Genomic DNA, 23,658 nt, shown 5'->3' with positions numbered 1-23,658 from the left:
AAATTTTGTCGGAATGTACGAATACCGTCTTTCCGTCTGCATAATCCTACACCTAAGTTGAACACTGCCCTGAAACAATACACTTGTGTCACACGTGAAATACATTATTCATTCACAATAATGTACCTTTATAAAGTAAAAGTAGGCCTGAATGAATAGATACCGTCTGATATAAACGACCAATGTGACATGAATTAAAATTGACGTTTGACCACATTTATTTCGGGAGATCATCTTACGAACGTTTTTTAAATTCCAAATAAATGAATTGTTTTCCAGCACTAAAAAAAATCTGAGCTGACACTTGCGGTCACTCTGAATATCATTCTCTCCATAACTTTTGATTTTTATTGAAAGATCTTGAGTAAAGAGTTGTAGGATAACACTACGCAGACTTGTAAGGCGCATTCTCATAGAAGTAGTATTGAAAGCCTTGCGTTAAGCTTAAGTTTACAGTCTTCGTGACGCAGTCGTAGGATCTGAGCCTCGTACACAAACGTGACGAACGAAACATGCGACCTCAGGCTGCTGCACATCAGGCAGGATAGCCACGTACTCCGTTACTCACCCACATTTTAAAACAAGCCAGTGATCACAACCTGAATAGCGCATGCAGCCGTGCGCGAAGTAAAGCACGATACAGCATATTGTATTTATTGGTTAAATTAACACGAGTGGCAGATTTTTCGTAGGAGGCGGTGCACATTGCAAGGGGAGTACTTTGCTCAGCTTTGCTCGTCGAGGTAGACATGCAACCTTTCCAGACATTAAAAGCGCCCATTCTATTGTCTAGACTACTCCATTGAAGGTGCCACGGGTGCTATCGAAATCTAACCATTAGCCGATATACAGCAATCCAGTGGCAGGGACGGCGGGAGGATTCAAGTATTTGTTTATTTATTTATTTAAGAATTGAAGATTGATGACCTTTGATTACACCGACACTAATTCCCAGGCCACCCTTAAGGAATGAGACCACGTGACTGAGCGGGGCGGTCGAACTACAAGCCATTTTGGGGACAGTGTCAGTTTCCACTGAATCACCAGCATTGCTTTTTTTTCCAAAGAAGTAAAATTCAGATCGGGCCAGCGAAGGGGAGTGATCTCTTAACTGGGACAGACATTACTGGGATCTTCAGAAAACGCTTGCATTCCCCTTGCAGAAGGTGGGAGCTGTAGAAAAACACGGTTTTTCGTAACTAAAATGAGCTCGGGGTTGCCTTGCGCTTATTGCAATTGACAGCGGCTGCAGCTCTTTTCAAGATGGCCGCTTGGCTCATGTTCATATTCTGCTGATCGACTTCTAACTTTCATTGTCTATCCGTGTCTCCTTTCACTACACAGCCGTTTTCTTTATGGGTAAGTGTTATGCGAAATCTTTTCTTACCGACAGATGAATAATGCAAGAGTCGCGTGAATGCTTCCCATATTTTCTGCCTTAAACAGGAGACGGTATCTGTAAGATGCGAGGCTCTGACAGTGTTTCAAGCACACCGCTCGGACTCAAGTTTGCTACGCACAGTGCTTTAAATTTAGTTCTTTTCTTTAACAAACTTAATCAACGTGGTTCCTAGCCGATCGGATCACAAAAACGAACATTTAGGCTATCGGTCTATCGTGTTGATTTTGTCTTATTGTTCTTTTTTAGTTGTTTAGACAGTGAATAAAGTCGGAGATCGCGTTAAATTAAGAGCAAAATGCGTCAAGCGTTTTTAAAAGCACCCGAACAAACAGTTCTTATCATATCTAGATCTTAATATATAGCTGTCAATTTATACGTATGGGATCTACATGATGTTAGGAATTCGGTAAAATCATTATATTAATCAGAGGTTGTCAGACTTTGATTTTATTAACTTAAATTGTCGCGTGGTAACCCAAGGATCTGTATGATCATGATCCAAGACGTTAAGTAGCCTACATGCATTTGGTGTTAGGATTTTTAACTGTCATGTACTGAAACTGGTTAGATTGTTGGTGTTGCAAATATTTGGGTGACCATTAGTATAGCTAGTTTTTTACGGTTTTCTGAACTGTTTTGGGAGTAAACATGGGGCCGACAGCTGCAAGCCTCCAGAATTAAATCAATTCACAGATTAGATGCGGAATAAGATGCATTATCGTGTGTGCGCTTTTATTTTCATTAAAGCTTGTTTTTCCATTGCATTGATGTCCAGTAGTACGCTTATCTCTGCTTTACTGTTATTGACTATTAGCGAGCGTTTGCTTGCATGGTTTGCAATGGACAAAGCTGCACTCGCAGTTTTACTTCAGTCATGAGAAATGATCAGTTCACGTATTAGGCGCCCCCATGTTGTTCATCTTAAATTATTTATGGGGGGTCCCAAATGACCTGAACGCCACTAATAATCATGCATTGTGCAATCGCTTGCACGGTAAAAAGGCGTCTAAGAACGGTGTAGCCTAAAAGTTGTCAGCTGGACCCTTTTCGCGACTGTGTTTCCATCGGCAATGGTTTTCAGCAGTCAGAACTACGCGGGCTTTTGTGGTTTCTGCAACCGCCCCATTTTTACGTTATTTTGTAATGTTTTGCGTTGTGATTGACATTATTCCAAACAGGAGTGGCAGAGATGATGAGCAAACGATTTTAAGTTTCAGAAAGCTGAATCTGCGTGCATTCGTAATGGCTTGATAACTGTCTAGGGTTCGAAGATAGTGACAATAGCTGTCAGGTTTTACCGATGATGTGGAAAGGCATTAGTTCATTAGACATTTATAGGACTGCGTTATTATTATTTTTTTTGTGGAATTATGAGGTGGTATGCTTTCCACTTTCATGTTCCTATTCGGGCAACAAGGTATGCGTGTTTGTTATATCTGGAATGGAAGTTAAAATATCTCCATGCTTGAGATCACCCTTCATTGTATAGATTTATTTCTAGGATTCACAAGACTAACAGTTATCTTGAGTCTTTCCGATTGGTCAAAAACTACCAGATTCATTATTGGAATGGTGTGTCACGGCAACAAATGCATTGTTTGTGTAGGTAGAGATGCACTGAAAGTTGTGTAAACATCGGATAGGACACTAAATCGGCTGATGGAGTAAAAGACTTTTGGATATGCAAGACTGCATGGAAATCCTAGAATATAGGAGTTTTAGGAACTGTATTTAAAAAGCCTTAAAACGGACTAGTTTACATGGTAACTAAATTAAGTCTGTGTACCTGGTGTATTCAGTGCTGCATATGTATATTTTTTTTGGTGTGGTGATATAAAGCTTTTGCTGCGTAGCAATGAATGGATGTACAGCCGGTGGCGCAGTACGTACGTACACATGTTTCAGATTGTTACTGAAGGCTTACGGTGCGTACAGCCTACTTTTAAAAATTGTATAAAACAAGACTGGCGGCTCTAAATAAGCCGATCATTTTAAACGCCTTTTGAAAAGCGGCGGGTCGGTTAAATGTATGCGGGCAGCGTGAGGCTCAGATCCTACATGGTAACAATTTCAGCCTGGCGGTTAATGGGGAGCCTGCGGTAATGTGTTAATTTTTTGAGACGACGTCAGCTGCACTGCTCGTTTCAATTAAGAGTAAATCTTGTCGTGGTTCTCTGTTATGTGTTCCTTATAACGTTTTGTGTGTCTGTAATGAGGGAAATGTGTTTTTTTCGGATGTAAGCTGCACCGATCGTAGCCTAATAATTATACAGTTCTAGGTTGTATTAGACAATCTGGCGCTTCGGCATTCATATTTTATGCTACATTATCTGTGTCGTATGGTTTTTGTTTGAATGTACTTGTTGTGTTCCTAAAATACGTATATTGTGACTAAACGCGAAATGTTGAGCAGTGGCGACGTACACAAAGCCGCTGTAGAGCGTCTTGGACTGGACCTCCCTTGGCTAGATGGGATCGGTTCGCTAATCATGGTGCCTATTGTGGAGGACAGCGGCAGTTTTGGACACTGGTTCGGGTAGCGTCCGGTCGAGGCGGTTTGTCCGTTTGTGGGTCCGGTTTTATGGGCATCCGTACGAACCACGGCTCGGTTTGCAGTAAAGGGCAGGGTGCCAAGTATAAACCAAGTTGCTATAGCAACAGTAAGGATGTCGCCGATCATAGCGAAGTAACTCTGCGATCTTCAAATGGCACGAATGTATTTTTTTTCCTTTCTCGTTTTAGTCAGTCAAAAGTCAAGTCAACGTATCTTTATTGTTGTCTGTTATGTCAGGCGTAGGTCATATACTGAGATGAAATTTCATTGCTCATTGTACATGTGACGGAACATATACCCTGAAACACCTGATTAGGTAGAAGAGTGTGCAAATAGGCAGCCGCCAGAGCTGCTGAATTAGCTGTAGTCTGACCTATAGCTGTAGCTTGACATCTGATTTTGCTTTTGTTGACTTGGTAAAGAGTGCATGAATTTATGGAGTGCATGAATACTTTTTGCAAAGCTCTTTCTGCTTTATGGAATGCATGTATGCTAAATGTAATACACCTTACTGTTGTACTATGACAATAAAATTGTAAATCTGTTTAGGAAATTTGCCTGTTCTTCTAGGACCGGTGGATTTAATTTGAGCTAATGCAACATCTATGTAAAAGCTGTTCTATCTAATTATTTCACCTCCACACAGGACTTTGATTTTCATGAGGATGCATCGAACAACAAGAATTAAAATCACAGACCTAAACCCACACTTGATGTGTGTGTTGTGTGGTGGATATTTCATTGATGCGACCACCATAGTTGAATGTTTGCATTCATGTAAGTACCAAATTTACCCAGTAAGCCCCTAAAGATAGCTTTTATGATTTATACAAAGATGCTAAACTATCTTTTCATTCAGATTTAATGTTGGGGTCATTGTAATCAGTCTTAAGAAAATGTCTTTGCATAACCATTTACCACCTCATCTATCATTTCTTCCCAAAATGGATCCAGTCTGTAAAATGTGCATCGTCCGCTATCTGGAAACCAGCAAATACTGCCCGATTTGTGATGTTCAGGTTCACAAAACCAAACCACTTCTAAATATTAGGTAACCTTTCAAAATTTCTTTTTGCATCACAAATAGTTTTTAATGCTGTGTCTTTTGCTTTTAAGAAAATTCGTGCATGCCTTTTTGTATACATTTTAAATGATCCTTCAAGTATATGCTTGAGTGCCAAAACTTATTTAGTTAAAAAAAAAAAAAAAGGTATAACCCTAAGTCTAGAGCATTTCTTTTTTTTCCACTAGACAATTATTTATGTTAAGTGAGGAAGTGAAGTTTAAAATCTGTTTTCCCATAAAACACAGCAAGTTGTTGCAAAGTTAACAATGCAGATGCATGTAATGGAAGTGTTACTCATTCATATGTAATGGAATAGATGCATAATCTCTTCATCGTAGGTCTGATAAGACCCTACAGGACATTGTGTACAAGTTGGTGCCTGGTCTGTTCAAAAGTAAGTGCAGCCTTCAATGTATAGTTAGCGTTCTGTGTTTGATTTATACTCTGAGGGAAAGTTTAACTGGGGAACCTTTGCATGTTTCTGCAGATGAGATGAAGCGAAGGAGAGATTTCTATGCAGAACATCCCTCTGTAGATGGTAATGTTCTCTTTGCCAGATAAAGCTCACAGCGCTTCCCTTGATTGAATAACAGGAGTATTAGTGACGAAAGGAGTAATAACTGAAAGTTGAAAGGTCCTTGTACTTGTTCTGTCTTTAATACTGTCAAGTACAAGAACTCCACTTTTGCTGATGACCCAGTATATTGACGTCACTCGGATAATCAGTATTTATTACAGGCAAGAGGTTTTAAAGAACATATTTTAATTGTGCTCTTTTTTTTCGTTCAAAGCTGCTAATGGATCAAATGAAGACCGAGGAGAGGTGGCAGACGAGGACAAGAGAATAATTACAGATGATGAGATAATCAGTCTTTCCATCGAATTCTTTGAGCAGAACAAGTAACCAAGCATTACGATTCTTTGTATTTGTCATTCTGGGAACTAATATGATGGTCATTTATTGTATTTCCGCAGATATATTTGTTCTAGAAATATTGCATATTTATAATGAGAGGCAGTAGTAACAAATGTAGCATTGAGCTTCAATGCGTTTGTGCCTGTAATTTGTTGCTAAGGTGTTTATGGTGTTTTTTTCCCCTTGTGTGTGACAGGGCAGAAAAACAAGAGAGTACAGAAGAAGGGAGAACAAAAGAGGAGGTATGAATCATATGTTGGCATGGAGGGAAAAAACACGTGACATTCTTGCTGCTGTTCGTCTTTAATGCGACACTTGATGCTTTGCAGGTGAATAACAAGCGGTATCTCCAGTGTCCTGCTGCCATGACAGTCATGCATTTGAGGAAATTCCTAAGAAGCAAAATGGATATTCCATCCACGTTTCAGGCAAGCTATTTTAAATATCAGGAGGGTTTCTGCTGTCTTAAGTGACCGAGACCCTAGCAGTACACTACATGCTTCGCCAAATTTGTAATTTGGTTTTATTCAAATAACGTGAAATTGCTTCATTATTCAGAGATAATGTTTACTGCTGTAGGATGAAATTAATGTGGGGAATGAAGTTAATTTCTGGGACAGACCAAAAAATCTTGCTATTTTTTTGTGCGTTTTGAAAGAAAAAAAAAAAACGACACATTGTATTGATTACTCTGTTTAAATGTTTCTGTGATGTGTAAAGAGTAAACATTGTTGTATTTATGTGTAATTATTGGAAAATAAGCACAACTTATAGCAGCCTTGGTGAATGTGGGTGAATCTCTCCATAATTTAGATTGAAGTCATGTATGAAGATGAACCACTAAAAGATTACTATACATTAATGGACATTGCCTACATCTACACTTGGAGGAGGGTAAGATATTTAAACTGACCATTTTGTATAATATTTAGTGAAATGCCTATTTTGGGAGTCTGCTTTGTTTTGTTAGGGTACTGTTTTGCCACGGGGTATAACTAAGGTTTAAGGTACAGCTAGCTTAGTGCTTTTATCTTTTTTTTTTATAGAAAGATAAAGGGATTTCAAGTAAAGGGATTTGAAGTTTGTTTTAATAAGTGGTTGTGTTTTGTATCTGTCCTCAGTGGATCTTGATAATGCTCACTTTTTCACAACCAACTGAGATACAAGTTACTTTCGGTTGTGTTTTTTAATGGGATAAACATTTCTGCCGGCCATTATATACCTTTGCAAATGACTTGTGTTTGCAGAATGGACCTTTACCTCTGAAGTACAGAGTACGCCCCAACTGCAAAAAGCTGAAACTCGACCACTCCCAGGAGGGGCTGAATAGCACCAGCCGGTCTGAGATGGAGAGCGACTCGGCAAGTGACCAAGCCAGCAGTCCGACGGGAGTCCCCTCTACGTCCTCATCCCTGCCCAGCCCGTCGACTCCAGTCCAGTCCCACCATCTCCACTTCCCACACATCTCCAGCACAGTCAACGGTACCACAAAGGCACCCAGCCAGAGCCTACAGTCGCCCTTCACCAACAAAGTCCACAAGGCCAACCTCATTGGCTCCTCCACAGGATGATTTCCCAAAGGCTGTGCCACCAAAGCCAATTCGCCCAGCTCTATACATGTGCTGTATTCTAGACGCTTTGTTTTTTAATCACGTCACTGTAATTATGTATGTGTACGTTTTTATAAGTTAGTGGACATCGTATATGTACGAACGGCTCCGAGGTACCGTTCTCGCATTTTAACGAAGATCAATACTGAAGTATACAATCGGGAATTTCGGATGTGGTCAAGGTAACGCTTATAGAAGAGGCGTTAAAACGATCATATAACCATTTAGGTAGAAGGCTTTGTAGATCCTCCGCCCCCTGACCCCTTGCCTTCTGGACTGTTTAACTAGACAGTGTTGGGTGTCTTTTTAAAGTTTATTTAAACCCTTTTTCCAGGATAAACGGACGGGAAATATTTTTACCTACGAAGGCAGCGTAGATTGCAAACATTCCCAATATCTAACATTGGAAAACTCAGAAATAACATAATATTTGACACTTGAAGAATATGTATGGCTGGACAAGAGTTTAAAAGCTGTTAAATTAACTAGCGTTTTAAGAAGCGGTATGATAAAGGGCGTACGAAGTACTTTTAGCTGAAGGGGGGAGGGAGACATTTCAGATTGCTTTAATTCGTGTAAATGATTACAGTAGTTTCAGTTTAATGGTAATCGATTCTTTCGCTCACGTGTGGATGGACCGTAGCTAGCGACGTTGCTGGGTCGGAAATGAGTAATTGTCTAGGATTTACGTAGCCCTATTTACTACTGTTTAATTTTTCTTTTTCTTTTTACACAGAGGAATCACGAACGAAGGTCTGCTGCGTGTAATCCTCTGTGTAAAAGTTTAAAAATCATTTCATGCTAGAGGGAATGTTTGGATGTCTCCACAGTGTTCTACATATGTGTATTGATCGATTGTATGTAAAGCTATTGCATTGTTACTGTTGCACAGTATAAAATAAACCATTTTACATTTCGATTACTTTATTACTACTAGCCAGACGCTTCACTTGTATTCGACACACCTTATGTTCTGGAATTGCCGTTTTTTTTCGTTAAATGCACTGTCAGTGGGTTTGAGTGACTAAAAAACGCAGGCAACCTGTCCGAAGACTTGCTTACTCACGGATCCTTCTGTTTTAGCGGATTATATAGACACTCATTATGGCGTAAATACAAGTGATCTTGTCTTGCTGCTGGTAAAACGGGGTCTGTGTGAATTTTTTGCGGTGAATGACAAGTTGTTCCAAGTTATATATAATTCACGTTAAAGGCCGCAACTTAAGGTAGAATTCAAGTTCGCACACATGTAAGTAATATCAATTTAACATGTAAATTAGGGTATCGATTTTTTGTGTTGTACACCTACCTAGCGACCTTGGAGTAGTGAACAAAGCAGACTGCTATAATCTACCTCGAAAGCTGGCCGATTACGGCATTAACTCTACTGTACCCGATTCCCTGATTCAGCAGTGCGGCACATTGCGAGTTGTGCAATGATCTAGTGTTAAGTTTGGTGATATATAGAGCTACCCGTAATTTACTGTAGGCACCAGCTACCACGCCGGCGCATGCGCCTTAGGGTGCGCATATTGCTGAACCAATATCTCAATAATTCCTCTATATGATCGCTCCAGTGATCACTGTACCAAACCTCACCGTTATTTAGTCTACACACAGAACGAGTCCTTTCACGGACTGAGACACTCTAAAACTCCAAAAAAACTATTTCTTCTTGAAAACATTGAACTTAAGATCTCATAAATGTTTTATTTAAATCCCCCGAGGCCAGCAATGAAAACAAAGTAATATAATTTCTATGAATGTAGTAAGTGATGTATTCATTCTGTTGAAATTCATTTGATATATATAAACATTTTTTCTAGGAAAAAAATAGCTAAGGAGGAAGACAACATGTCACCTTTGCCCCAATGATGTGTCACTTTTGTTTTTAAATGTAAAAGATAAAAGACAAAGACAGCATAGTATTCCATGCGGCGAAAAAAATCTTGTGACTGGAATGGGTGTTGTGTTGTTTTTCAAAAGACATTTTTCTGAGATAGGTCTTGATGCAACAATCGAGAAAATTTTTGTATGAGTGAAGGTGGTTAGTATATCTTCCCTGTATAATCAAATTCAGACACACGAGTTGGTCGCTTAGCGTTAAAAATAATGTTTTATATCATCGGATCAAGAAAATGTAGAAGATATTGTGGGAATAGACCAGAATATCTTTGCTTAAACCTTTGTACAATTGCTTCTCGCATAAAAACACAATTGTAATGTTAGCTATACATATCAGAAGTCTTTGAACGGCAACTCTGCTCACTTAATCCAACAATCTTTTATAATGTTTATTCATGACGCGTTTTTCTTTCTCACTCTTAGCTATTTCCTTTTGATTATTATCTGTCTGGAATTAGGGTCCCACCTATTCTCAAATTGGTTTATTCACGATTTCCCCCTTTGTTTCTATGTAATTCTAGGAAATTCTAGAAAAAATACACAAGAAAGGAAGCTGCCTAAAATATAATTTGAAAAGCTTAATTGGTTGCTCGAAAATTATATTCGTTCCCGTAACATATAAACGATAACGTAGGTCTATATATCTAACTGTAATGTTTTTCTCATTTTTTAACTCTCTGTTAATGCCTGTCGCATATTTGTAAGCCTACATAGTTTTTCTTTTTTCTTGATGATGCAGCGTACAGTTTACAGAACATGGATGCGGTCAGCATTTGCTGATACGACGCACTTTGGCCTTATTTGTTTCAATCAATTGGAATAAAGACGGTTAACAGAGTATAACAGCCCGCTGCAAATGAGATACGCATGCACTAGTTACACATTGCGACAAGACAGGGCAAACATTAATAAAACCCCTGCTGGTTTAACACCAACCCGTGGTTTGTGTTTCCTAAGACACATCGTGTTCTCAGAACATTTTTACAATGGACTCTGCTGAAGTGATAAAACCGAATGAAAAGGGAAGGAAACACTTAAGCTGTATTAGCTTTTAAAAATCGCCTGCGCTTAATATTAGCTACTCTGTGTTCGTCCTACACGTAAAATGCGCTCATTTGTTTTTTTTAATTAACGATACTTTACAGGCTTACAGTGGTCTACGTAACGTGTTTAACCATAACGCGAAGCGCAAATGTAAATACACCTCTGTATTCCTGTAAACACTGTAGTGTTCGTATTAGTGATTATGTTGCCGGCAGAATTACTGAACAACAGCATATGTTTGAGACCTTGGTAATTTATGTTACGGGAGGAGCCCTAGTTTTCTGACCTTGAACGATGTAGCCCGTGTAGCCTCAACCCCAGTAAAATACCCGGCAATAAAAACTAAGTTTGTATTGCCTAAAGGCGACTGATAATGATGACAAAAAACTCACTCATAGAACGGTTGCCATTGTGATGGTGCATTTCGCAGCCGTTTTGTGTTGTTTAGGTGACTATTTTATCCAAAGCGATCACGTATATTAGCAATTAATGCAAACTAAGCAAACTAAGAGGAGTACCAGGGTACAGGAGAAGGGCGCCCCTTGGGACTTGCGTAACTTCATTACTGCCACGCTGCCAGCTGCCCTTAATAGGAGTCTTTATCTAGCGCTTCAGACGGATTGACCACGCCGCCTAGTAGCCTACAGCTGCTGTTACCATATAGGCCTACGCCATTATGAATTAAATTTATACGGACTAAATTAAATTAGCATTCAAGTCAGCTAAAACATCAGTTCTATTGTAAACTGAAAGCGTATAACAGTTATCAGGGATCAGTGCACTCTACACATGTCATTAACAGAGCAATACGCAGTAGATTATATACACAGAGTCAGTTTTATTTTATACACTGATTTAAATGCATGGTATACTATTGGCAATATTTCCACCCGGACATTTTTAAAAGATCCATGTATTTCTTTGAAAGTGCCATTTACTTTAACCCAAATCACCTACCGACTATACATTTCACTGCCATTAGACTACTGAATTGAAAAGTAGGCTAATGAAAACAAGAAAAAAACGTATCCAAAAAATGTTCCATGTAAAATATTGCATAGCCTTACAAAATTCAACATTTCGTACATGGCTGACTACAATTGACTTGCCAACGAAACAGAAATGAAGCAAAACCTTGGGTTGTCATAATTGTTTCAGCGGTCACGATGTCGGGGATATAAGCCTGTGCATGTTTCTTTTAGAGACGAACTACAAAGATGAAAGCTACAGCCCAAATGCTGAACTGAAATATACACACAGAGGTTTGTTAGAACAACCAGATTAAAGACAGTATACTTTTGTATTTGAACCTTAATCTAAGGCTGGCCAACAGTAAGAGTCCTAATTATGCATCGTAATAAAACGCCTGCATGTCGTTCTTCTTCCTCGTCTTTCTTCTTACTCTATACTATTATTAACAGTAGATGCGTGTGCGTGTTAAATGCTTGTACACTGCGCAGAACTTGCATCCCCGTGCGGCAAAACAATCAACTGCATAAGTGTAAAAGGTGCAAGGTCATTCAGATCAAAGAAAACGTGTGAAAATACGTTTGTTTCAAATATATATATATCTGCACATAAAGACCTATACAATCTCCCTTTCATTTAGCCTATATATGTTTGAATAAACGTGCTTCACTGTCTAGTAGCAAGCGTATTATAGACTATAGGACTCGCAAGCACGCTCTGTCGTTTTATCGCTGTGTTTTGAACATCGGGGAGAAGATTTCACCAAAGCGGGAATGCTTGATTAGGCAAATCTTCTGCATCCGTCTAAAACCGAAACATAACGTACACATTTTCGATGCTTGCTTCCGGTCTGTTGTCAAGACAACTATATCGCAATCCAAACTTCAGGTTGCTATTGGAGACAGAGACGCTCCGGACCGCGGTTCTGATCGAGCAGAAGGCTTTATATCAGATATATCTGCCTTATAATGTGGAATCGCCATCCTTAGGCTATCGGACAGATCTTGAACGATGAGTCAGCGGCAGGTTTTACAAGGTAAGCGCAGATTAAAGAGGTTAAAATAGGGGGATGAACTGGTGACAGAGTTCAAATGAGTGATCTTGCGTAATCACCACTTTCGCCAGCCAAACGGCTATGTTAATATACACCAAATATTGCATCGATCAACAATTTCTGTTTCAGTTTTTGAACAATACCAGAAAGCTAGGACCCAGTTCGTCCAAACAATTGCGGAACTTGCAACAAGACCTCAAAACATAGAAACGCTACAAAATGCAGGTAAGTGGAGACATACGACATTTTCATTTGGCCACTGACCAAGCATTTATTTATAAAATTAAATTCAAACTTATTGTTTTATACGGGTAACTTGTTTGATCTACGTTCGGGATCTTTCCCATAAATAATTTATGGCGTGACTATATTTGCCCAAGTAGGCCTGGAAGGGTCTGTATAGGCCTATTTGTAATCTGCATTAAAATATAAAATACATTCCTGAAAACGCGTAAACAAAACAAATACCCTGCTGTACAGCTTTCTGAGTATCACACCATATCGTGGGTAGCTACAAATTTAACCCTGACCCTCAATGTGAAACCGCGACAGAATCACCACGAGAAAACATCTGCATTACACGTAGTAGGCCTATATCTTTGTCATTATTTTTTAATATTATGTCACTAAAAGCCATATTCTTTGATATTATTGAATCACATCACGTTGCTAATATTTCCTTGGCCATTTTCACATACTGTTGTTTTAAGTGAGTTTGACAGGTTGGAGTAGGGTATATGTATTAATTAGGTCTATACGTTTATTCATCACATCTTATGCATTTTCTAACCAACCTCGCAGCCTGCTGAAATATGCTACATTTTGAAGCTATGAGGTCTTGCTTTCAGTCTAGACCGTATCTGAGGTTTCCTATCCCTGCAGTGGTTGTTTTAGTTTCACTGGCAGCTTCAGCGATCTTGCGAGGTTTCGCAGGCGGCCCTGCTACAAGCAGGCCGGCGGGATCCCGCAGCTGCGTCTGCCGCACATGGTTTTCATTAGCTGGACTGAACTGCCAGCAGTAGGAAAATGCCATTGCTTTCAGAATCGCACGACGCTGTGTAGTTTTAATCGGTGGGACATTCTCCCTTTTCCATACAACTTGATGGAGCAAAAGCAAATACAAGCTCACAACAAATAGTTTTACAATGTGGAAACAGCAATACTGCTAATAGTATTGAATCGAATTACCATGGTTATATGACAATACTTAACGCCGGTAACTATGTTTAGCTATGCTTTCTATAAGTTAGTGTTTTTTACGTTTGATTTGTGTAGCGATTGTGTGAGATACATCATCTTGCTATGCTGACTGTAATCAATACTTACTGTATCTATCTCGCCTCAATATTTTTTTAAAAAAAAGCTTTGAGACTGTGACGAGATTTAAAAATACATTAAAACACGTAATCCCCAGTTTGTGAATATGGTTCATTCTCCAGTTTGTTTGTCGAATGTTAATCGCCGTTTCCCTATGCACAAAACGAGTCTCCCTTCACCATAGGTGTACTGTCCCTGCTGAGGCCTCTTCTGCTGGATGTGGTCCCAACTATTCAGCAGACAGCAGCTTTGGCTCTGGGAAGGCTTGCCAACCACAACGATGACCTGGCCGAGGCGGTTGTAAAGGGAGACGTCCTTCCGCAGCTTGTGTACTCCTTGGCGGAGCAAAACGTAAGACTCCTCCGTGCTCGGTGAATTCAGCGCCCGCAAAGGATTAAATGAATCGTGAGTGTTACTCCAGCCCGTGTTCAGATAGAAAATGAGGGCGATAAAACAAGTCAGCGGTCAGCCTCTCAGTGGGAAATATATTCAATGTACCCAACGGATGTCAGTGACTTACGTCCGTACTATAATATGAAAACCTGCATTGTTCTATAATATTTATCTATAAAAATGTTTTTGGGATCCGATGATTATATATTTGTGGCCGCAACGTTCACGTGCATCATCTCAACGCATCTTATTTTCAGTATTCTTAATTTTTCGTTTTCATTTTAAAACTTGTGAAACTTCTTGCATGCCTGTTGCGACGCGTCTTACCGTCATCGACAATCGTATGGCCTAGAAGACAATCGAAGGCTTTGACAAGGAAAATAAAGCTAGAAAGAAAAAAAAAGAAATTTGCAAGATGAAAAAAGCCTTGATAGAGAACGCAAGCATGGGAAAGCACTCACTGCAGGACAGTTTTTTCTTTCCCCCCGAAGACGCAATTACGCGTCTTGTGTGCATAAAAGCCATTTATCTTGAGCTTGGCCTCTCGACTGCAGTGTGTCATTCATAAACAGACAATTAACTAGCACTCGAGAACACTGCAGCCACACCAGTGGAGAACTTGGTGGAAAAAAGATTCTGTCAGCCTGAGTCACTAGATGATAGTAGAGTTAGCGAAAACGTTGATGGTCTTTTTTCACAATAATTTGTGCTCGCACCGTGTTTTGCGAGTTTAAATCATGATTTTCGTCGCGTCTGATTTCCGTGTTTTGTTTTCTTTTCGTCTGAATACAATTAATTGGATCCGCTGCACAGGACCTACACAATTTCCCAGGCTTTTGGGAACCACAAGTGGTTATTCAGGGCCGTCGTGAATGTCTCAAGAGATCAGGCCACATGGGCAAACAGCAACTTGCGCAACCACAGAACACCTGACAAAAGGATAGACATGTCTGCAAAATACCGGCCGAATCTGCGCCTCTTGGGTGCACGCCTGCAGTTCTGCTGGGCCCTTTAGTGCAACAGCGTGAATGGGGACGTTTGTTAGCACTCGGGCTTTGAAGAGCTCCCGGGTCTGAGACCACCCCGTCCCTTTCACGCAAGCAGGGGACCTTTTTTTCGCCCGTTGGCATTCGCCCGGCTTTTTGGGACCTCGTCATGTGTGCAATTAGCTGCCAGAGTCGAATTCGGGTTTCAGGGAAGGTAAACGTTTCTGCTTCGCGTCGTGTTAATTGCACTGGACAGCCTTTATATACATTTGTGCTTAACGCTGGTTAAGCCCAATAGTTTTAGAGAGAAAATACCCAATGGATTTTCAAAGGATTTAAAATCAAAATATTTTCAGAAGATTCATAAATTAAGTTGATGTTTGAATTACTTAGCATGCCAAAGGCTGTTTGGGTTTCAACACGTTGTTTTATATGCATTAACCACTCCTTTATTTGACTTAATTTATTAGATTTTGCTACACATTCTTCCGTGTTCTGCAGTTAATTTATGATGTGCTGTTTAGGGAAAAAGTGCTTAGAAGGTTTTTTGAACCTGAAGTGTGGCTTGATCTTATCTCTTATGATCTTACTGGTTTTTATTTACACTTTTTTTTTCAGTACTTACTCAGAGAAATGCAATTTACAACACATTACTATATTTAATTATTATCTAAAAATCAAACACTTATTGTTTAGTGGCGAAATTGGGTAAGACTGGTCTTGAAATAAATTATCCTAGGAACATTAAGAAGTGGCTTGGTTTAGTGGGCCACACTGAGGCTATGTATATATGTCCCCACAATGTGATAAAAAATTGTTATTTTGACATTATGGGGACCACGTTTTGGTCCACGCAAGGGGAAATTCAATGTTATAAAAATCTGTGACTGCTGACAAAAAATTAAAAATGCCAAATATGCCCTGGATATGGGTTAAGGTTGTCATTGTTGGATTTAGGGTTTAGCCAGTACAAGTGAATGGATGGTCCCCATAAAGATATGAGTACAGGTCTCTCTCTTTCTCTCTCTCTCTCTCTCTCTCTCTCTCTCTCTTTCTCTCTCTCTCTCTGTTTGTGGGGAGTTTCATTTAACAGTACAGTGACATGCATCAAGGCAAACTGGCGTATCTAAATCATGCATAGTGCATGTGTGCTATGTACAGTTTAGATGGACTTGCATTTTGTCTACAGTGTTTTCCTGCCTTGTTTCCTACACTGCCTGGCATAGTTTCCCATGACCCTTTGCTGCATAAGCACCTGGAAGTAGGGTCTATAAATAAAGTCACTGTACAGTGTGATTATTTTAGTAAGTCAATTTTTGGTAATTTTTTCAGTGTCTGTTTCATTACTTTTCCTCATAAAGCAAATGGTTTGTACCATGAGTCCAGGGAACATAGTAAGATGCCCACACAGAGCTGTTTGGAAGGAGCTTTGAGAATAAAGCACATTCCCTACCACACATTAAAATCATTTTGGTGTCAATTGGTTGCTATTAAATGACATCAACTCCAGCAACACAGTTGTTGCATACTCTGGTGCACAGGGCCACGCTATCCTATTTGTTGTAGAAATTACTGACTATTCGTTATCATTAGCTATATCATCCTTTTCCATATAGCTATGACTATTGCATGGCTGTCCTTAGTAAATAGAGAATTTCGGTGTTTCATTTAGCCTTGTGGCTGAAGTTGCCGATGGCGATGATGTTAATGTGCGTGTGCGTTTGTGTGCATGTTCCTCCCTGATCTGCAGCGGTTTTACAAAAAGGCAGCGGCTTTCGTGCTGCGGGCGGTGGCCAGGCACTCTCCCAGGCAGGCGCAGGCCGTGGTGGACTGCGGGGCGCTGGATGCCCTGGTCGCCTGCCTAGAGGAGTTTGACCCTGGGGTGAAGGAGGCGGCAGCCTGGGCACTAGGCAACATTGCCCGCCACAACGGAGGTAGGGCTAGAAACATGGCTTATACTCATAGCTAGAAGCTGTGAATCTGTGTCTGCATACCAGAGGTGGAGATTTCAGGTCCAGAGAGTACAAATCCAGACCAGGATTTTATTTCAACCAACCAGCTGAATTGGTTGGTTGAAATGAAATCCTTGTCTGGATTTGTACTCTCTGGATCTGAAATCTCCACCTCTGCTGCATACTACCAGTGGACCTCGGAGTGTCCCCAGGCAGTACCTAAGAAGATCATAGTAATTTGTTACTGTGATTTTAGGTTAGTGTGATTTTCTTCACCCATGTGGTGTTTGGCTGCTTTGATTTGATTCGAAGTGGTACTTGGTCTGAAAACTTTGCGAACCACCTGCTTTAAACTAATACACCTATGAAGTATGTTTAACTACATTAATGTGTATGAATATGATTCCTATTTTATGCTGATTTACTCTCAAAAGGATGAAGGTTTTATGAGTAGCATTAAAGGATAGAAAATATGCACTGAAATCACTGCGTTGTTCGAAATTGTATCATTAGCTTACTGTTATTTATAACAGTGCTCTGAAAAGATTGTATTTCCTGTGTCACTGTTGGGATTGAAAGAATGCAACCTGTAAAAAGCAAACCAAAGGAATGTGAAACGTGTTATTTGTCATCATATTTTTTGCAACCATGTTTCATAGACTCAAGACACCTGAGAGCTCTTTGAAAATGTATACTTTGACCCAAGAATGAAGTGATTTAAAACGCATGACATTTGTAATTAATCGGTGGTTTTAACTAAAATTTAGTATGTATGATGCAAGAGTGACTCGGTCAGATAAGGACATAGTGTTTGCACATGGCAGTCCCAGGACGGTCTGTGTGTTTCATGTTCTTCGATGGCGTGACCTCGCGTGTTGGATGCACACACGTCTAAACACGCCCTCCCCTTTGCACGGGGAGCCATAGTTGGCACAGAGCTCCTCGGTCCTGTGCTTATTAATGGGATCCAGTGGCTGACCTGTGCTTGTCCCAGGGGCTTGATGAGAGGCTGATCTGAAATGCAGATGCGGGTGGGGTGAGATGGGGGGGGGGGGGAGGGGGGTTAGCCATCGCATCGTCCCATCATTCCCCCACTCCGCCTGCCTGTTTCACTTTGAAAAATTGGCTGCTTCCAGGGGTCACTCCCCGTCACCCCTCGACCGTGGGGGGGCTGATCCCTTATCGCCACCCCCCCTACCCCCCACCCCACCACCCCTGCTTCCGGTGTGGTCTGCAGAGCTCTCCCAGGCGGTGGTGGATGCGGGGGCCGTCCCGCTGCTGGTGCTGTGCATCCAGGAGCCTGAACTGGCCCTGAAGAGGATCGCCGCCTCCACCCTCAGCGACATCTCCAAGCACTCCCCGGAGCTGGCCCAGACCGCGGTGGACGCTGGAGCTATTGCTCACTTGGCGCAGATGATCCTGAACCCTGATACTAAGCTGAAGGTGAAGTCTCACCTCATACCTATCATAGGTCCAACATAGATACACAGCCACCCGTATCTCCCATACACTGAGTCACTACTTTGATTCCTTTTAAAGATTTCAATAGTCTGTATAAGAAAGATAGATCCATCCATCCATCCATTTTCCAAACCACTTATCCTACTGGGTCGCGGGGGGTCCGGAGCCTATCCCGGAAGCAATGGGCACGAGGCTGGGAACAACCCAGGATGGGGGGCCAGCCCATCGCAGGGCACACTCACACACCATTCACTCACGCATGCACTCCTATGGGCAATTTAGCAACTCCAGTTAGCCTCAGCATGTTTTTGGACTGTGGGGGGAAACCGGAGTACCCGGAGGAAACCCCACGACGACATGGGGAGAACATGCAAACTCCGCACACATGTGACCCAGGCGGAGACTCGAACCCTGGTCCCAGAGGTATGAGGCAACAGGACTAACCACTGCACCACCATGCCGCCCCCGAAAGATAGATTTTCAAGTAATTTATATCATATAGTAATATATCCCAAAGTTCAGGCAGTTGCTTCTGTAGCCGTTGAGCACATGGGCTCCTGGGCCATAGTAACAAGCATCAGGATGCTGTTGTATTGGATGCCTAGTTTGAATGTCTTCACCAGTATCAGTATGAAAGGGGATCATTCAGGCGGACACATTTTGAGGTGTTTGATTTACTCAAAATTCTACAAAATTTAAGTGGCATCAGAGGAAATGAGATGTTGGAGAACGGAACCGCCATTCTGGTGAGGTCGTCTGAAATTTCCTAATTGTGCTTCCAGCGCCAGGTCTTCTCAGCCCTTGGGCAGATCTCCAAGCACTCGGTGGATCTGGCTGAGATGGTGGTAGAAGCTGAGGTCTTCCCGGCTGCGCTGGCCTGCCTCAAAGACCCGGACGAATACGTGAGGAAGAACGTCACCACGCTGATACGTGAAGTCGCCAAGCATACACCCGAGGTAACCGGCCAGCTCTCGCTTCCCGGTGAGGGACGTCAACACCATACACCATCGGGGGATGATGGAACTGCTGTTATCCCCCACCCCCTTTCCTGATCCCAAATACCTCCTCGAAGGCAGGTCGTATGGTCTCTCCAGTTCTTGTAAGCACACTGCAGGTCACATGACGTAGCCCCAAGAGAGCTCCAGGAAGCCCACATGAGTGACTAGTTGACATAACAAAGGGGCCTTTCCCTCAATGTCTCCACCCTTTTCTCCTAAAGCAGGATTCCTGCTCAGATGAGAAAGGCTCACACCGCTCACACCGTCCCCCTGAACTTCCCTTTAGGATCACTCACTTGTGGAGCCCCTGTACTAACTGAACCTGCCAGGAAGTCAGCGATTAGCTTGTCTTGCATTAGAAGAGATGACATCATTCAGTCTGTTGTAATATGGAATTATGGGAAATAGAGTAGAAGAATGACCATCTTGTGTGACTGACCCCATAAAACATGTGACTCCCCGCTGGACACCTTTTATCGTCAGACAAAACAGGATTCAACTTTCCTGCCTATTTCAGTCGTCAGATGATTTACTGATCTGGCAGTTGCCTGTCATAATTAAAAATGCCGTGAAGCAATTATACTACATTCTAATGTGTTTTAATATGCCTCCATATTCCCAATATTTATCCAGTGCATTGTTGCTGGGGGGCCTGGAGCCTAGCCCAGGCTGCATTTTTAATGAAAAATACAATTTACATAAAGTACACCTTGTACCGTGGTTTCCTCCCCCTATCCCAAAGCCGTCTGAATTGGCTACTCTCTAAACCGCACGTAGATTGTGTGCATGAGTGTGTGTCCCGTGATGGACTGGAATTCCCATCCAGGTAATCATGTCTATTGTTTGCTCCGCTGTCTGGGATTGGCTCCAAGAGCCTCTGCAATCCTGTGCTGGGTAAGTGGTTGCAAGACAGAGTAAGCTCTAAGCTTACCAGGAAGGTTTTATTTAATTAATACTTAAATTTAATTGTATTTTCTTTCAGTACATTATATGCTCCAGTAATACACTTTTAAAATGCAAGGTTTTACCCTCGCTATAATTTTTTATTGTTGTTTTGATTTGTTTACTGTTTTTTTTTTGGTATAATTTTTTTTACATTTTCTATGGCGCTATATGTGACTAAACCATCACTCCAAGCCCTCAACATCCCTGATCAAGAAAAGTGGTTGGTGGATGGATGGATTATTTGACTGCACTATAATATATGGAGTTACTCAGAATGTAACATTACATACTTCGTGGTGGAGTGTCACACGTGGGTTGAGGTAATGCCTCTCGCACCCATAGCTGTCCCAGCTGATCGTGAACGCTGGGGGCGTGGCCGCGGTCATCGACACCATTGGCGACTCACAGGGCAACGTGAGGTTGCCGGGGATCATGATGCTGGGCTATGTCGCAGCGCACTCCGAGAGCCTGGCTATGGCCGTCATCGTCTCTAAGGTTTGTCGCGTAGCTAAATACCTGCGGTTTGTTTATATGCATACATTTCCATGAAACTTATGTTGTATAATGTCTCTGTATAATATTCTCGATTTTTTATTATTTTTTTATTTGAATGACATCACCCCCTTTTGTGCTAAACATATGATGATGTCATACACAAATCCAGATGATTATACTTGGAAAGGAAATGGTTTTAACGTATTAGCTAATCGCATTCAAAAACTGAACCTGCTGCTATGGATTATTCTGGCAGCAATACACACATACAAGCTATGAAAAGTCTATTTTCGATATGAATAATAAAACAAGAAAACTATAAAATCAGTTCTCACTTTGAAGAATTGAAACAGGTGTCGAAACTGTCATGGTTACTAATCCTGATTGTTCATAGATGAAATGGGAAAGACATTCATGCCTTATTGGTTTTGACTGAACTTCAAGGCTCAAGCATGAACTTCATAAGATATACGTTTCTGGATTTGAGTTCTCTGGTGTCTGTTGGTTCCTTGGAAGGATTTCAAATGTCTAATTATGACCAATACCATCCAAACTTTTGAGTGATATACGTCCTCAGTCTGCCTGCATGTATAATTTGAATTTTATTAGCCATGGCTTTGATCTGCAATCTATCAATCTAGAGCATAATTTGTGAGTCCGTGTCATGCTTACCGTTGCCGTGCAATTATCACATCCCATAATGCCTCATCACTCTTGCAGTGAGCTGTCCTTGGAAATTAATATCACAAATGAAAGGAACATTACAGCTACTGACAAGCCACATTAAAAGTTTGCTGTTCTGCTCTGTTGCCTAACAGGTCTTTCAGTGGAATTTTAATTAGACTGTGCTGTAGAGAGACCCAATAAGGGGACATCTGTAACTGCATCATGCAACACAGATTTAACCCACCTGGGGCAGATTCAAAGCTTACTTGGGATATGTGTCTCGAATTCATTTGAGAGTGCGGTTAGCAGAGTAACTGCCCAAATGTCTGAGTCCTTTATTTATGTATTAACTATTATTTAACTATTACAATTAAGTTCCACGGTCGTGTCTTATCGCTTCCCTTTCTCCTTCTTCCTTACGCTGCCCTTCCTCTTATCTTGCTTTAAATCATTTTCGTATGTCTCTCCTACATGTTGTCTTTCATTTTCTGCTCACACCATCCTCCTGGACTCAATCTCCTTTTTTCCTGCCCCCCCAAGGGCGTACATCAGCTGACTATCTGTCTGGTGGAGGAAACAGAGGACCACATTAAGGCTGCGACAGCCTGGGCCCTGGGCCAGATTGGGAGGCACTCCCCAGAACACGCCCGAGCCGTAGCGGCGGCCAATGTTCTACCCCGACTCCTGAGGCTCTACGTGGACACAGAGAGCTCCGAGGACCTTCGGGTGAAGGTGGGTCATGCAGGACGGACTTCTTAGCATGCTTTTATCTCTGAGTCAAAAGTCTGATATTCCAGATTCAGTCAAACGTATGTCATTAAGTTTAAGAAGCACAATCAATAATAACTGTGTTAAAGGGAAGGAAGGTGTATATATATATATATATATTCATCAAAAGTCCCTTAAAGTCCCCCTTGAATTCTCTCAGGCTAAGAAGGCTTTGAAGAGCATCCTGCAGAAGTGCACCTATCTGCCAGCTCTGGAGCCCCTGCTCCACGAGGCTCCCAGCGACATCCTCAAGCACGTCGTCGGCCAGTTCAGTAAGGTGTGGCCAGGCGTACGCCCCATCCCCACCCCCACCCCCTGGTTAGACCACTATCTTGCATTGCAGTTCAAGGAAGCAGAGGTGAGAGCCATTAGCAGAAGCCCATAGGTGGAGGCACTAATGTTGAGCAATGGTGTGTCTTCAGGTGCTGCCCCATGACAGCAAGGCGCGGCGTCTGTTTGTCACCAGCGGGGGGCTGAAGAAGGTTCAGGAGATCAAGGCGGAGCCTGGCTCTCTCCTGCAGGAGAACATAAACTCCATCAACAGCTGTTACCCCGAGGAGATCGTCAGGTGCACAGCTGGCCTCTTTTTCAACTTCTCTGTCTTCTGCTTCCACCGCTCTTCATTTCATGACCGGTCTTGTACTTCCAGGTACTACTCCCCAGGCTACTCTGAGATTCTCCTAGAAAGGGTGGAGGCATACCAGCCAACCTGACACCCCGCGGTTACCTCCAGCATTTTATCACTCAACAAAATTACAGGAATATTACAGTAATTACAGCTATTGCACAGATGAATGTCTGCAGTGTAGGCGATGAAAATGTCATTCATTGTCAATCTGAGAAACATCTGTATTTTATTATACATAGTCCCAATTACAGATATTGTTCTGTTGGATAAATTCTTTGCTTTTACGTAGATGTCGGTCATTTGTCAGCAGGGGTATAAATGAACAAACTACAAATACTCTCATTACTCTAAATGAGTTGTTTTTTTTCATATTTTGTACTTTATGAAGTAGTTAAAAACTGGTGTACTCTTACTTGTACTGTCATATAAAGTGCTGTAACGCTAAGTTTACTCCGCTACTTATCCCCCAAGTGTGTCCGCTAAGGATGCGCATAAATTGATGCTGAAATATTGATTCTATCCTGTACTG

The 23,658-nt window shown here is 41.5% G+C and overlaps 2 protein-coding genes across 7 annotated transcripts; both read left to right on the top strand.

Annotated features, from left to right (window-relative positions):
• Positions 1-785: 785 nt before the first annotated feature.
• Positions 786-8,465, top strand: LOC125704904 (polycomb complex protein BMI-1-like). Of its 6 annotated transcripts, XM_048971081.1 has the most exons (11): positions 786-1,166; positions 1,345-1,359; positions 4,603-4,733; positions 4,911-5,007; positions 5,361-5,416; positions 5,510-5,560; positions 5,814-5,922; positions 6,135-6,180; positions 6,268-6,366; positions 6,752-6,832; positions 7,186-8,465. In XM_048971081.1, the coding sequence occupies exons 3-11, from the start codon at positions 4,616-4,618 to the stop codon at positions 7,507-7,509; spliced, it is 981 nt and encodes a 326-aa protein (XP_048827038.1). In that variant the 5' UTR covers positions 786-1,166; positions 1,345-1,359; positions 4,603-4,615; the 3' UTR covers positions 7,510-8,465. The 6 variants fall into 6 exon arrangements, with proteins under 6 accessions (XP_048827038.1, XP_048827029.1, XP_048827022.1 ...); XM_048971072.1 differs by lacking the exon at positions 1,345-1,359; XM_048971065.1 differs by having other exon boundaries at positions 788-1,359.
• Positions 8,466-12,337: 3,872 nt separating this feature from the next.
• Positions 12,338-23,658, top strand: spag6 (sperm associated antigen 6). Its single transcript, XM_048971005.1, has 11 exons — positions 12,338-12,502; positions 12,650-12,745; positions 14,022-14,188; positions 16,967-17,150; positions 18,406-18,611; positions 19,412-19,585; positions 20,915-21,067; positions 22,274-22,465; positions 22,662-22,778; positions 22,924-23,069; positions 23,151-23,658. The coding sequence occupies exons 1-11, from the start codon at positions 12,478-12,480 to the stop codon at positions 23,212-23,214; spliced, it is 1,524 nt and encodes a 507-aa protein (XP_048826962.1). The 5' UTR covers positions 12,338-12,477; the 3' UTR covers positions 23,215-23,658.

This window comes from Brienomyrus brachyistius, chromosome 1 (assembly GCF_023856365.1).
Source record: "Brienomyrus brachyistius isolate T26 chromosome 1, BBRACH_0.4, whole genome shotgun sequence".
Lineage (NCBI taxonomy): Eukaryota > Metazoa > Chordata > Actinopteri > Osteoglossiformes > Mormyridae > Brienomyrus > Brienomyrus brachyistius.
The sequence above is the reverse complement of the archived record's forward strand: the minus strand, read 5'-3'. Positions and strand labels throughout refer to the sequence as shown.

Excerpts from the sequence above, each read along its gene's own strand:
- LOC125704904 (XM_048971050.1), top strand. The coding sequence starts at position 2,773 with ATGAGGTGGTATGCTTTCCACTTTCATGTTCCTATTCGGGCAACAAG. Across the intron at positions 5,417-5,509 it reads GGTGCCTGGTCTGTTCAAAA|ATGAGATGAAGCGAAGGAGA; the intron begins GTAAGTGCAGCC and ends ATGTTTCTGCAG. Across the intron at positions 6,833-7,185 it reads ACATCTACACTTGGAGGAGG|AATGGACCTTTACCTCTGAA; the intron begins GTAAGATATTTA and ends TTGTGTTTGCAG.
- spag6 (XM_048971005.1), top strand. The coding sequence starts at position 12,478 with ATGAGTCAGCGGCAGGTTTTACAAG. Across the intron at positions 14,189-16,966 it reads ACTCCTTGGCGGAGCAAAAC|CGGTTTTACAAAAAGGCAGC; the intron begins GTAAGACTCCTC and ends CCTGATCTGCAG. Across the intron at positions 22,779-22,923 it reads TCGTCGGCCAGTTCAGTAAG|GTGCTGCCCCATGACAGCAA; the intron begins GTGTGGCCAGGC and ends GTGTGTCTTCAG.